At 38.5% G+C, this 15,623-nt stretch overlaps 1 protein-coding gene across 1 annotated transcript in view; it reads left to right on the top strand.

The window, feature by feature from the left end:
* The window catches only part of COL6A5 (collagen type VI alpha 5 chain), a 119,978-nt gene that overhangs the window by 61,671 nt on the left and 42,684 nt on the right, over positions 1-15,623 (top strand). Inside the window, exons 25-33 of the mRNA XM_017965870.5 lie at positions 394-456; positions 2,705-2,755; positions 2,876-2,911; positions 4,276-4,338; positions 5,393-5,455; positions 7,834-7,869; positions 7,987-8,023; positions 11,230-11,241; positions 13,273-13,757. Coding sequence (XP_017821359.4) covers positions 394-456; positions 2,705-2,755; positions 2,876-2,911; positions 4,276-4,338; positions 5,393-5,455; positions 7,834-7,869; positions 7,987-8,023; positions 11,230-11,241; positions 13,273-13,757 — 846 coding nt within the window. The remainder of the gene's footprint in view (positions 1-393; positions 457-2,704; positions 2,756-2,875; positions 2,912-4,275; positions 4,339-5,392; positions 5,456-7,833; positions 7,870-7,986; positions 8,024-11,229; positions 11,242-13,272; positions 13,758-15,623) is intronic.

Genomic DNA, 15,623 nt, shown 5'->3' with positions numbered 1-15,623 from the left:
TAATTGCCTGTCTAATTATTTCTCTTTCCAGCCAGGTGAAGGCAGGACTACCCCTAATGCATTTATTTTCCAGTTCAATAAGTAATTGTTGGATAGGCAAATGCATCAGCAAATGAGTCAACTTTCCCTGGAGTTAATTTTCTACTCTTTGTCTTCTCCTTCAGACCTTTTATAACACTGGAAAAACAGCACACCCCAGTCCAGCTCTCGGCTGTGCTAGGCATCTTCTGCTGGATATGGAAAAGACATTATTTGTACCCTACTCTCATCCCCTTAGTGAGCACTGACCCCTCACTGAGAACCTTGAGTCTCCCATCAAGTGGACAGGACTTTCCATGGTAGGAACCAGGTTTGATTTTACTGATCTGAAGCTCTTCTTGTCCCATTTACTAGGGAGAGCCTGGACTTCTTGGAGATCCAGGGCCAGTGGGGCAAGATGGGCAGAGAGGAAGACAGGTACGTTTTGAAGCCCCTACCCTTCCCAGGTCCAAGTATTCAGTTCCAAGGTAAAGAGAAGGGGTTGACACCATCAGCCCAAGTGTGGGGGGCATGGAAGGTATTTCAGAATCTAGGAAGATGTGAGAACATTTCTCCCACCCCCTAGAGCTGTCATTCCATAGATAGTCTGTCAAAGTGAAGGGGAACAGCAAGCAGGAGAAGAGGGGTAGGCAGAGAGGATAATGGATGAGTTAGAACAGGGCATTTCAATACTTTAACAAGTATGGCCACATAGTTGCATGTCCGTGGAAAAACAACACTGCCCGTTTCTCTTCCCTTCTTGCAAAAGTCTAGGGTGACAATGAGAGATAGAGGAATAGGGCCAAGAAATGGGGCATTGCATTATTAGGCCTGCATTCTGACTTAATGGCTTTGGCTGTACCAAGATCTTAGCTTAGGCAGCAGCCGGTATAGGAACAATTATTTTATTTTTTTAAAATTAATGTTTATTACAAACGTTATACATAGATATCATAGAAAATTTACCAAGCACAAACATTATTCATAATAGCCAAGAAAATACAGAATCAACTTAAGTATCCATCAGTGGATGAATAGATAAAGAAAATGTGGTGTATATGCATAATGGAATACTATTCAGCCTTTAAAAAGAAGAAAATCTGGTGATTTGTGACAACAAGAATGAATCCAGAGGAATTATGTGAAGTGAAATAAACCAGGCATAAAGAGATAAATATAACAAGATCTCACTTATAGGTGAAATGTAAAAAAAAAAAAAAAAAAGTCAAGATCATAGAAACAGACAATTAAAATGGTAGTTACCAGAGGTGGTAACTGGGGAGATGTTGGTCAATGTATACAAAATTTCAATTAGAAAGAAGGAATAAGTTCAAGAGATCTATTGTATGTCATGGTGACTACAGTTAATAACAATATATTGTATATTTGAAAATTGCCAAAATAAAAAGAAAAAATGGGAAATAAACATAAGGAACCAGAGGCTTACAGGAGAACAAATGATTAGGGCATAGCAAGGTTCTGACTTGTGGCTATACCCCACAATCCATTGCCTCCATAAAGGCTTTCAATCTTCCTTTATTGCAATTTCTATCCATAAAATTAAATGCTTGTAGAGTGGTTCAGCAAGTCTTAAAAATTATCTATCTTTTTATGTGATCTAATTTGAAAACATGAATCTAAAAAGGAAGGAAGGAAGGCAGAAATGGAAGGGAAGGGAAGGGAAGAGAAGGGAAGGGAGGAGGGAGGAGGGAAGAGGGAGGGAGGGGAAGAGAGAGAAGGAAAGAAACTTACCCAAAATAAAAGATGGGAAAGAGGGAAGAAAATAAAAATTACTTGTAATCCACCATTTTGAGTTAGTTATCATTAACATCATGGAAATTTTTTTAAAAGTACTCTAACAGTGTATCATGAGCATATTTTCATGTCATTACCTTTTTCCCTCAACATCATTTTTAGTAGCTTCAAAATATTCTACTAAATGCATATACCTTCATTTATTTGACCAATCTCTTGTTATTGGTTATTTAGCTTGCTTTCAGTTTTTCACTGTCATAACCAACACAAAAATGATACCTAACTAAAATTTTGGACAAAACCATAATGAATTTCTACAAAGAGATTTCTAAAGTACAATAGCTGGATCAAATAATATGTATATGTGTCATAAAGGTTTTGAACTCCATTATGGAGTGCCCTTGGGAGAATTCAAACAGTATGTGGATCCATGTGTTACTTGGGAGAGTATTTGTTTTAGGACATCCACAGCAATGGGTATTGTCACTTTTTTCCATCTTTACCATTGACAAAAATGGTATCTTATTGCCGGGTCAAATTTGCATTTTTTTGGTTACCAGTGAGGATGACCATTTTTTCTGTATGTCTATTGACCATTTATAATCCTTCTTCAGCGAATTTCTCACCAGTACTGTTTGGACCAGCTCCCAATTTTCTAGGCAAGAAATTGCCACTGACTACACAACTCCTGAATGACCACCTCTCTGCTTCCTGCAATGTTTACAGAATGGAGCTGGTCAAAGAAGTACATGGGGACATATCGGGCAGTGAGGAAAACACAGCAACACAATGTTCCCAGGGTTCAAGGTCACCAGTTAGGCCCCTTCTCCATGGAAGTCCCCAGTGCTTCTCTTCTGACGCTATAATCTCCCCAGTATAGGTTGTAATTAATTTCCTTTTGAGAAACTGAAATAAAGTGGTGTGTTTACAGGGAGATTCTGGCATCCCAGGCTATGGTCAGATGGGACAAAAAGGAGTAAAGGTAAATATGGAAAGCAATTATTTTTTAAATTAGTGAATCAAAGTAAATATTACAAGAAGAAATGATCATACTGCAGAAGTGATGTGTTGATGTATTTATGTTCTGTGCTGAAAATTATAGGGCCCAAGAGGATTCCCTGGAGATGTGGGGCAGAAGGTATTGTGTGCATGACCTTTTGAAATTACCATGATCTTAACCTTCTACTTGAGAACTAAGATAAACCTGTAGGTCTGAATGAAATGGAGGCAATAAGGAGGAGCCCAGGACAGGTGTGTTCCTTGGGCTTCATGAGGAAAGAACCATATTTAACCCCTATGAATCCTTACATTGGAAAAGATTGTTCTGTCTATCGTTGCCTGATCCCTCTTGAAAGCCTAACTCCAGGTATCCTCTAAAGTTTAGTCCTCTGTTCTCCTTTTGATTTTCTGCCTTGGTGATTTCATTAAATTCTCTTGGCTTTTGTTATTGCTATTTGTTCTTCATTATTGTGCACTTTATTTTCTCTCACCTGAAAGATTACAATATCTTTCTAATAGGGCTCCTACTTCCATCTTCTCTCTGATTCAGTTAATCCCAAACACTACTGTCACTTGATTTTTTCCAAAGCGTAGCCAAATTACACCACTTTCCTAGTCAAACGTCTTCGAGAATTCCTCATTGCCTGCCAGATTGAAATCCATCTTCATGCTGTATAAACATACATACCTTTCATTTCAACCAAGTAGGTCAAGTTATATCTGTTTTATACACTGGAATTCTGTAAAAAGATCTCCCTTTCAAAAAAATACCCGGAACAATGTCTTCCATATAATGGAAGATGCTTATATTAAAATACAAAATATGGGTTAAAAATTAGAATGTCTAATTAATCAAATAGCGCATAAGAAAACGGTCAAATGTTGAATCCTCTTAAAACTGTTTTTAATGAATGAATTACCAAAAGAGATGCTTAAATAGGAAAGGGTGAAAAAGGAACAATATAAATAACCATTAGGAGGAAAGTCATCATGGTAGAGGATCAATTTTCAAATTTACTGATAAAGGGAGAAAATTAGCATATTTCAACTTATTGATAAATGTGAAATAAGCGTATTGATAAATAACTGTCAAAATTAGTTTACCACCAAAGTCAGAATAAATTATTTTCACCTTCAGCTTTTTCATAAGTGTTTTATGAATTTAGAAAGTAATTCATTCTTTATTATTTCATATAGTCAATACTCCAAATGTTTTTCTGTGTTTTCAAGCATTTTCTTTGGATATTTTTAGTAACTAGATGACCACTGAATTCATATGTATATGTAAATATTTATATTGTTTGAAAAATTAAAAATAGTTTGAAGATTAAGTGTACCAATGACTTAGTTCCAAATGACAGGAAAAGATGACATTTAATGTTGTATTGGTCTTCATTAATATACAACATAATTGTCATAATATCAATTAAGTTTGAGTTCAGAGAGGGTTTTTTAATTCTTTCATAGCAAATATTCTAACATCTTGACTTTTTATATCTTCAGGGTGATATTGGTGATCCTGGAATTCCTGGGGAACCTGGTCCAAAAGGATTTAGGGGACTAACAGTAAGTGGCCTGTAATTCCAGAAATGATAGATATTCCCTTGGCAGACTTTAGCTTTTATGTTACGTTAAATGTGGATTATCGATTCAGCCCTAGGGCATCTGAAATGCCACTTGCTAGCTGTGAACTTCAACACATCTTTTCAGGATCTCTATTTCTGTAACATAAGAATTGTCACTTAGTAACATGTAAGGTCACATTCAGCTCTAAAAGTTTATGATTCAATGAATCAGAACCATTTTAAAGATTTACAAATTGATAACTTGCTGTTCCAAGAAATTTCAGTGCCTTCCAGTCTTTTCTAAGGCACATCTTAAATCCTGGCATATTAACCCTGTGAGTGGAAATGAAGGTGACAGTGGGAAGATGTCCTTCCCACTGTGTCCCTGAGGGTTTCTGATGATTCGACTATCTATCACAAGGTCATATGGGCTATTTTGAAGAAGGCTATTGAGATCTTCTAATTAGCGAAGTACAGAGTAGAATATTGTGCTTACTTAGAAGCAAAATGCTGAGACAAGCATCCTTTCATTTTAAAGTTTGAGCACCATATCAGTGGTCACCATCAGTGTGAAAAAAGATGCAATTCACTGGATACTTTCCATCTGGCTGGATAAATTTCATTAGTATCCATATCCATCACTTTGAGGTATGGGAATGACATAGCCCACTCATGTCCTCTTATATGTGTGGGGAATCATTTTTCTTATTTGATCTTTTACAGATGGGAAGTTTCTTGTTAGATCTCAATGTAGCCTCATATATTTGCTTTTCCTATTAGCACCAATCCCAATTTATGGCTAATTAAGATTGAAATGCACAGCCAGTGCCAGAACAAAGTATGTCACTATTAAAGAGGCTAGGAGGGAAATGGATGCTTACCAGTCATTAAGAATATATTGTTTATATTACAAGTAAGCAATTTACCTGACTTCAATTAATAGCTGCTGTCTTTTTAAAATAATTTTTTTGAATTAGGAAGTCTTATTAAAGCTGAAGTAGTCCCCATGGATAGACAATGTTGAAACTAATGTATTAACATATTCCTATCTGCAGCTCTCTGTAGGCTTGAAAGGTGAAAAGGGATCTCGAGGACTCCCAGGCCCTCCTGGACAGAGAGTAAGTATACCCATAAGAACTGAGTAGCATATAGTTGTTTCCAGTATGTTCCATGGAAAGGGCATAGAATTTAAAGGCAAATGCTCTGAGTTCAAATCCAGATTCTGCTTTTTACTAGCTGTATGACCCAGTCACTGGGTCTTTCAGTTTATTTCTAAAATGAGGGGATGACATATTCTATTCTAACAACCTCAGAAGGTAGCCGTGAGGATCAGATAATCAAATGTGAACACTCTTTGTAAACTATAAGGTTTACAAATAGTAATGTCGCATTGCAAAATAATTAATAGTAAGTAAAATACATAAAGTGCAATGCAAATATTAACAATAGTTAATATTTGCATTGCACTTTATAGTTTACAAAGTGATTTTTTACTGAAGCTTTTAAAATAGGAATAGGATTGCATAAGCTGCACAGTGGTGTCCTGGCAAAATTATGTCATGAAAGACATGGAGTTTACTAAAAACACTGTTGTTGCCTTCCTATCCTCAAAATTTAGACTTCAGAGGTATGTGGAAATATTGGTGCAACTTCGCCCTATGATTCCATTACAAGAAAAATGGCACCTCTGGAAGCATTCCCAGGCAGAGTCAGGCATATCTTCCACTGACAAAGTAGCCATCTCTCTATTTTAGTGCCTCTCGGGTTGTCCCCATAATTTAGTTACACATCTGTCTCCCCTAACAAGCATTCAGGTGAGAATTAAATATTCTGAGCACCTGTGTTTAGTGGTGGCCCCAGACAGCATTGTGTAAGGAGTAGATAAGCTGCTTATCTTGTTTTGTGCATTGTGTTTTCTGATTTCTTGAAGAGGTTCTTGAACTTGGGACTTTATTAAGGAAACAAAAAACATGAATGGTTTTGTGGACAACTGAATCCATATTAGAATGAAAATCAGCTAACTGTAATGATACTCTGATACAATATTTACTTTCTTTGGCATTAAGGAATGCGTGAATATTCCTAGTCATGTGAGTGAGAACCTAGTCTCTGGGCTGATCTGGTCTCTTCTGGGTTTATCTCCTCAGATTCTGGGGCTCTCATTTGGGGACACCCACACGTTCCTGGCCTTGTGCTTGGCCCAGCTAGTCTGGACTGGAATTTGGCTTCTTTGTGTTAAGCTCTTGATCCTCAGCCTCTGCTTAAGAACTTGCATAACTTAAGAAGTTATTCTTAAGTTAACTTGAATAACCTAAGAAGTTATTCAAGGACTCGCTTTTTAGGACACCCTCTCTATGGTTCTGATTCTCTAAAATGTGGACAACCTACTCTGTGTATTAGCCAGAACTCTGTTTAAATGGTCATGCATTCTTTTCTGTTTTCTGCCATAACTTGTAAAAGGAAGAATGACACTACATGAGATGCGTAATTTCCTGATTTAAATCAGAAGGTTAACATGTCTCAATGGGTACAATTAGGGATGCCATGACAGTTCTGGTTAACTCTAGCAATCTACAATAGGCCACGTAGACATCCAGCAGACCTTGAACTGTTTATTGGATGGATGAACCAATGGAGAAGTGACCCAGCTGTCATTTAGAACAGAGGTTCTTATGCTGACATCCCTGGTTGAGCCTCTGGGGGAGTCAGTGAAATTGTACAAATGTAAGCATGAAATCACATTTTTCTGAAATGAGCATACAGGCATTAGTTGCCCAAGGGAACCTATATATGCAAATATATTAAGAATCATAGCCAAGGAGAAGCTTGAGCCTAATTAACGGGAATAAGGAGAAAAGAGGAAAGCTCAAGCTGCTGAGAAAGAAGGACTGACTTCTTTCAGGAAGTCTTCCCTGATTCATCTCACTCAATTATTTGTACTGCTCTGCTTCATAACCACTTGGCATTTGTGATCTTGTAATGATTTAGTTCCATGTTTGTAACTCTTCTTTTGTGTAATGTTTATTTATTTTGCTGTGTAATTGTGTTTGGGTCTTTCTCATATGTAGAGGCTCTTATTTCCTTTTACACTCTTGATGGATAATATAACTGTTCTTCTGAATTCTCAATAAATCCCTCTCCTTGGCACTGCCCTTTGGAAAGTCTGCTGTTTATAATTTTAAGCATTCTTACAAGAAATACCTTCTTCTAAGTATTACATCTTTAGTACAAATATCTTTAAGGACCTTTATTTCTTCTTATCACTGAAGAAAAATAATTTCATTAACTTTGGGTAGACAATAGCTTACCTGATCTAACACTGAAACGAAAAATTTACACCCTTGATGTCAGTAGGGAAAGCGTATGGCAATCTATTCAGGAATATTTTAACTATTCTCTATCAGCTGTACTTTTAAGAAAGAAAGGTTTTTTTGGTTTTATCTTGTTTTATTACTAATATGTCAGTTGACATATGCTCTGCTTTTGTTTTTCCTAGGGCATTAAAGGCATGGCAGGGCAGCCTGTATATTCTGTATGTATCTCCTTATTTATGAAAGATTTCTCAGCAAGTTTATTGGGAAATAAACAGAGCCACTCAAAGGTCACTGTTTTCATGTTTCTTTTCTCTCTCCTTTTTCAACATTTACAGCAATGTGATCTGGTCCGGTTTTTGCGGGAACATAGTCGTGAGTATCTGTTATGGAACAAGAGCATCCATCAGTGGTTGGTAAAGCACTTAGGATTGTATGCAGTGTGGGTACGTGAGATCAGTAGGCTGAGTTCACTGGTGGGAAGCCTCTGTAACAAGCCTGCCTAGAGTGCCTACTGTAGAACATCTCACATGAAAGGAGAGAGGAAAGGGGGTATAAGTAAAAGTGCCTTCACTCATGAGAGGCAATGCAGACATCAAGAGAAAACATGCATATGGGAAAGTTAGAGAAACACTCAAAAGGTATATGAATTAACTCACATTCATGCAACAGTTATGAGTAAAAGGACTGGGAGGACATGGTGTTAAAGGGATGATCACGGTGGTTTTGGACTAGTTGGTTAGTTACTCATTTAATAAAGGTTTGTATGGAGGTAATTGAATCCAGCTGTGGGAAAGTGATGGGCATGGCAAAAAATAGTTTCATCAAAGGAATAAAGCAGGAGTGAACATAAAGAGGTTATGTTTGGTGATAAAGAAGGAAAAATAAAGTAGAAGAGTCTAGTGATCTCATTTCTGAAAATCTGTACCAAGGAAATACAGCAAAATGAAAAAAAATAGATAAATATGATTGTTGAAACATTATTTACTAGAGCAAAATGATTATACATTAGACTGTTTACACTTATAGATAATTAGGTTACAATACATTATCTTCTGAGAAAATATTAACCAAATATAGTTTCTATAAGACAATCAAAATTTGAAAAAAACAGGCATTAAATATTATAAAGTGAAATTTGAATCCTCATTATTTTTGCATGTAGTTTAATATATACGTAGAAGCAAAAGTAGGAATTGAGTCCTCATTATTTTGCATGTAGTTTAATATATACATAGAAGCAAAAGAAGGAAACAATCATTTATTGTGTTTGAGGGGGTAGAATTTTAGGAGATCTGTCTTTTTTTCATTATGTTTCCACTGTGGTTTTAAAATAATCATAATCAGAAGAATGTAAAAGGGGAAAATCAGAGACTTTACTGAAGGAAACTAGATAAACATGTTGTCACTGCAAGTATGTGAGAAGGAAAGAACAATACAAAGCAGGTTTAGAATGACTGTCAGGCTAGCAGGGGAGGGGCTCAGTGTCACCGAGGAGGAGTAAGCACAAGAGGAATTGGGAAGGGAAATCAACTGGTTGGAGAAGATGATGAGTTTACGTACTTTGGAGGTGGAGTAATGTTGTGTAGACCCTACGTGAAATAATCGACCCTGATGAAATGGGGCTTTTGTAAAGGTGAGGGAAGTAGACTCAGATGTTGAAGTCAGTCAGTACTGGTGGTCCTTAAAAATATGCGGATGGATGAGGTTTCTAAAAATGTGAAGGTAGAGAGTCAGAAACAGAAACTCAAGGAGTGGGGCCAAGGTATGGCAAAGTGACATTCCAGAGAAGGGAGAGTCCTGCCAAATGTGGGCAGCTTGAAGGGATGCAAGAGGAAGGAGGCAATGGAGGAGAGTCAAAGGGAGGGGATAGCGGGAAAGGCCCTTCAGCATGCAGGAGGAGGTAAGAACTAGGGACTGGAACCACAGGGAGAGAAAAAGGGAAGAACCATTGTAGGAGAAATGAGTGTGGGATCAACCTTCCTCAAGGCGTTGCCAGTGTTCTCAGTGAAATCAAATAATGTCTTCCCAAAGAAGACGAGAGGTAGGTGGGGAGGTGAGGACCAGCCTTGGAGGGCTTAGGATTTGAAGGGAGAAGTTTTCCAACATTCTAACTACTCTTCCCTGTTTTACTCTCAACCACTTTATGGAATAAAAGGAGTTAGTCCATAAATCAGGATGTCAGGGAAGAGTAGGCAAGTTCTATAACCATACAGGGCACTGACTGGATAACACCGAGCTCCAGGATGCAGACCAGAGATGAAGATGCAGGTGACAGGCCCTTAGAGCTGATCTAAATGGCCTCACTTTATAGGTGACATTTCCAAGGCTTCTCATCTAACATGATTTGCTTCTCAGTCCAGTAGCAGCTCTGGGACACACAGGGATGAGGGCCAGGCTGAGACCCTCTTTGGAGAATAAAAGAAGGTGTCTAGGAGACTGGAGGAAATTAAGAGAGAAAGGGGGTGGTTGAGAATAAAACAGAAGGGTCCAAGCATTTTGGAGGGAGATACATGAATAAAGATTTTTAGGGAAAACCAACTTTAAAAGAAAGAAATTGCTCAAAAGAGTTTCAGTAATCTCCTCCTAAGTCATCCAGCTTTGCCAGACTCAAACCCAGCAGGTATGTCTGCTTCTAGAGCCTGTTCTTGTAGTCTTGTAGCGGGGTTTGAAGTTAACACATGGAAGTACTCAGCCAGGAAAAAGGGGTCTGTTCTGAGCCTCCAGATGCAAAGGAGGCTGTGGTTATGTGGGCTGTCTGAGGGCAGTTAGCACTTCAGTGGCCATGGGGTTAAGACAAACAAGAGGTGTTCACAGGGTGGATGGCAGGAGACCAGTGCTGCGTGACAGCAAGACAGAAGGCTGGTATGTTGCCAGTGTTAATATTTTTTATTATATTTGAGTGACTCATTTGCTTTCTAGGAATCGAGTGAAATGAACACGGAAATTGTCAGGTCTGTGGTCTCTTAAAGATGTACCAATACTTGCCCTGATTCCTCTCAGTTTTATAGAGTAAATCAGTTAGAGAAACCAGATGCTGTTTTACTTGGGAGAAACCCTTGAGGTTTTTTCCTTCCTCCCTCTGGAGGTTGGAATCACTCGAACAGAGGAGCTGTATTTTTTATCAAAGACAAAATTCACTTGGAAATCCCCCCATGGTTCTATGGGAAAATAAAGACTCCCAAGATATTCATCAGGGAAGAAAATAAGACCACATATTTTGGCCTTTCGTTGTCAAATGACTCTCAGAAGGCTATGAGATGAGAGACAAAACAAATTGAATTTCAGCAATCTTGCCATTTAATCAGAGGCTTATCTATTTTTGCTTCTAAGACGAGTGATTAGTGTTTTGGTTTCAACCAAAATTCTGCTAAAGTCTTCTGGCTATGGCTCACAAATTAATAAAATTTTGTTGACACCTTTCTCAGTACTTTAACCTAGGCTTCTTCCTGTAATTTAAGAATTAGCCTCATTTGCAGTTAGACTCAAATAACATTTTCAGCTTTGTTAAAATGTGGTTTTTTGGATTATTTTTAGTCTTGTTCCAAGAACATAACAATCTTTTCCCTCTCTCCTCACAGCTTGCTGGACAGGTGAGTATTCTTACCATGATCTTCCCTGCTGAGATCATTACTGCATTCTGACAAGACCAAGCTGAAAGGAGCTCTCGTCCCCATGGGAAACAGGACTTCTTTCTCTGCAGTCAGTTCTGTCTTTTGATTATGACTATAATTGTCAGTGTCATGATTGACCTGATTATGAAATGGTGACTGAATCCCAGCCCCTAGCCTGGGATCCATCACAGTTTACAACTCAGTTTCTCCCCAGTGCAGGCCCTGTGTTGCTGGGGGATTTGGTAAATGCGGCTCTCTGACTAATCCACATTCTATTGCTCTGTCTGCCACTGACACCCTTGACACTGGCTTCTTGGGTGTGAGATGTGTCCTTTCCTCCTTCTGGCCCACGCTCATACCTGTCATCTCACTCAGTGCCCACCACTTGTAAACCTTTCCTGCCCATGGCTATGGAGGGTCTTCCTGGGGCCTAATCTGCAGTCGTGGCTGCATGGTGCCTTAGAGCCCTTGGATGACAAGGCTACTGGAGCCAGTGGCTATGTCAATTTCAAAACCCCCTTGTCTCCCAGAGGCCTGCTGATGTAGACTCTCAGGGTCTTCAAGCTTGGCCCAAGTTTGAAGCCATTCACCTTAATTCTAAAAAATAAAAATAAAAAATACCTTCCACACGATAAGTGCTCAATACAACTTCACGGGTTTGGATTAAATGTATCCTGGCCACTGGGGAAGGAAAAGGAAAACATGGGAATTGGCATCCACCCTCCAGGAGAACCTGTGATGATAGATCAGTCTTAAAGAGGCTTTTTACCATTTGCCAAGAAATTTTAGTATAGGGCTAAGAACTAAAGAACACTTCATTTTTCTTATTCTATTGTTCATTATCAGCTTTTGTATTTTAAAATTACTGAAATTTCTTCGCTGTAAAATTCTTTGATTCAAAATACTTCTCTAAATCAATACTTCCCAATTTTTATTACTAAGAACAGTGGTTGGGATATGGGATATTTTGAGTATAATATGCTTTGGGAGTTAGCCAGATTAGGTATAGTAGAACAGCCTGAGCAGATGGAAGTGCTTATTTTTAAAAAAAATCATTTTTCTCTTCCTGTGTTCAGACTTTAACAAGGAAATTAAAAAGCAAAGTTTGATACATAGAGTAGATTTTCTGTGAAATTCTAAACTTCAGTCATTGTAAGACATTAGTATTAAGCTGGGAATAGCAGATAGTCCCATTTTTCTAAGAGCTTATTGAAAACCTTCCTTGGTTCATGTTGCTTCTTTCCTCTTGCCACCCTGGCCTTCATTGAAAAGGCAGCTTTCCTGAAGCCCTTGAGATTCCCCCTTTTTGGAAACAGCCTCTTTATCCTCTGAATCTGCATTAAGAATAAGTATTACTCTATCTATACCTTATAGTATAATGTTCCTTGCTGATACAAGTTTCTTGAGGCAGTGGTGCATTTGGTTCATCTTTGCATGTATTTCACAGCGAATGTTATACTGTATTTCTTGTGGTAGGTACTCAAATATTTGTTGCATAAGTGGATGGAAATCTTACAACTAATTTTATAATTGATAGATTATTTTGGAAGATTTTGGGGGAGAACAGATTTTCAAGATCCCCAATAAACCATCATTTCCTTTTTAAATTTTACATACAGTAAAATTAATTTATCTGTGTGTGTGTGTTCAGTTTTACCACATGCATAGTTTCATGTAACCACTATCCCTGTCAGGACACAGAACAGTTCCATCAGCTCAAGAACTCCAACCAATTTCATTTTACACAGGTGACTGATAGTGGGCTGTGAAGTCTGAGCATTATATTCATGAGCCATTATATTCAGAGCCAAATATTCATACTCTGCATTTATGTAATAGTTTCAAGTTTGCAGAGCAGATTTCTTTCCTTTCTTTGCATATGGATACCTCTAGTTCTAAAGCTGGATGAAGTACTTGCTTTGCCTCTGTATGAACCCACTTCATTGGAGTAGAGCGTTGGGGAAAGGATTTTTACCAGTGAAATAATATTTCTCCTTTTCTTTTTTGTAGAAAAATGTCCAGCATATCCAACAGAGCTAGTATTTGCTCTGGACAATTCCTATGATATCACAGAAGAGAGCTTTAATAAAACACGGGACATCATCATTTCCATTGTCAGTGACCTTAACATCAGTGAAAATAACTGTCCTATGGGAGCAAGAGTTGCTGTGGTTTCCTACCATTCAGGCACCAGCTATCTCATCCGGTGGTCTGACTACAATAGGAAGAAGCAACTCCTCCAGAAGCTTTCCCAAATAAAATATGAAGACACCACAGAGCCCAGAGATGTTGGTAATGTGATGAGGTTTGTGGCCCGCAACGTGTTCAAGCGGACATATGCAGGAACCAATGTGAGGAGAGTTGCTGTGTTTTTTAGCAATGGTCAAACAGCCAGTAGGTCGTCCATCATCACAGCCACCATGGAGTTTAGCGCCCTGGATATCAGTCCAACAGTCTTTGCTTTTGATGAGAGTGTTTTCCTTGAAGCTTTTGGGGTAAGAATTTCTCTTAGCAACTTCTTTATTTTTAAGATAGTGGTATTGTGATAGGGTAGGATAGGAGTGGTGGTAGTCAGGGAATATATGTGGCCTCTTGAAAACTCCTTTACAGTATTTACAGCTATATTGTTGTTAGTGTCTGTGAAATCCAATCCTGAATAATAACAGTCAATGATAACAGCGACCACATTTGCTTAGCCCCTGCTGCATGCCAGGCACTGTCACTAGAGCTTTTCATACATATTTATGCATTCTCACAGCCCTCTGAGGTCAATGCAGCTGTCATCTCCATGTTAAAAATGAGGAAACTGAGGCCAAGAGATTACTAGTGACTTAACTATGTACCACTACTAAGTGGCTAAATTGAGATTCGAACTCAGGTCTGTATGACATAAAGGGCCATGAACGTGGTGCTCTACTAGCCCTCTGCTGTTCTGGTGTTTCTCAGATTTGTCATCTGCTTGCTGTAGCTCACGGAACAGCTGGCCTTAACCAGTGATGGAATTCAGTGATGATTTCTGCCATATAAAGAGAAAGAATCTCTCTGTAACATGGTGAGAATCAATCTGTTCTAACACAGCCAAGCATTTTTTGAAAATAGGAGCCACAGTTACAACAGATCCTGACAAAGCAGATTACAAGAAGTCAAAGTCCTGTGGTTTTCAGTTTTTCTTTTCAAAATTTTTCTGCCTCCTTAATTTTTCTCTCTGGGGAAAATAAGTGATATTTCAGCTTGGAGGGACATCAGATTCCAGAATATGAGAAATCTGAGTAGGACATCAAGTTCAATCCTTATCTTTGATAGGACTGTGCCAAAGCCTTGGAATCCACGGTGAAGAAGGGCCTTCAGTTGCTCTTGTTAACAAATCATTTTAAATTTGTATTATGTCAACAGAGAAAGGGACCTGGGTGAGAAGCTATCTAGTTCTCACCACTCTGTTCTTACCAGAGAATAAGCCCACATAGTCTTTCTGACCATATGTCATGCCTTGAGCAATGCTCCCTTTAGTCATTCTTTATCCTTCTCTGCCTTTGTGCTCTTCTCCACTCAGGACATTCTCCTCTCTGTCCCCTTCTCTCTCCTCCCTCCTTCTCATCCTCTTAATCAAGTCCTCACTACTTCAACTCTGAAAGGATAGAGCTGCTACTCTTGGTGTCTGAGACTGTCTGTTTCCCCACATACTTAACAACACTGGATTTTACCTATTCAGCTTTTTAAATGTTTGCCAATTGGGTAGGTAATAAGAGTACCTTTTTTTAATTTCTTCTAAAGAAAAAAAAGACAGAATACATGTGTAAAACGTGCAGGTTTGTTACATAGGTATACGTGTGCCATGGTTTGCTGTACCTATTGACCCATCCTCTAAGTTCCCTTATCTCAACCCCCGAACTCCCAAAAGGCCCTAGTGTGTATTGTTTCCCTCTCAATGTCCTTATGTTCTCAAGGTTCAACTCCCATTTATGAGTGAGAACATGCGGTGTTTGGTTTTCTGTTTCTGTGTTAGTTTGCTGGGGATGATGGCTTCTGGCTTCATCCATGTCCCTGCAAAGGAGATGATCCCATTCCTTTTTATGGCTGCATAGTATTCCATGTGTGTATGTACCACATTTTCTTTATGCAGTCTATCATTGATGGGCATTTGGGTGGGTTCCATGTTTTTTGCTATTGTAAATAGTGCTGCAATAAATATAACTCAGACTTACAGAGATTTAACCTGCCAAAACTTTTTTTTAAAAATTTAGAAACTTCTAGAATATCAGTAGGGCTTTGCAAGTTTAAACTCCTCTTGAGACTGGATTCAAGATAAAAAGGTAAGGCACACTTTCTCACCACTCCTATTCAGTGTAGGAGAACTACAAACC

This window comes from Callithrix jacchus, chromosome 17 (assembly GCF_049354715.1).
Source record: "Callithrix jacchus isolate 240 chromosome 17, calJac240_pri, whole genome shotgun sequence".
In the NCBI taxonomy this organism is placed as follows: domain Eukaryota; kingdom Metazoa; phylum Chordata; class Mammalia; order Primates; family Cebidae; genus Callithrix; species Callithrix jacchus.
Note: the sequence above shows the minus strand (reverse complement) of the source record. Positions and strands in the feature narration are given on the sequence as shown.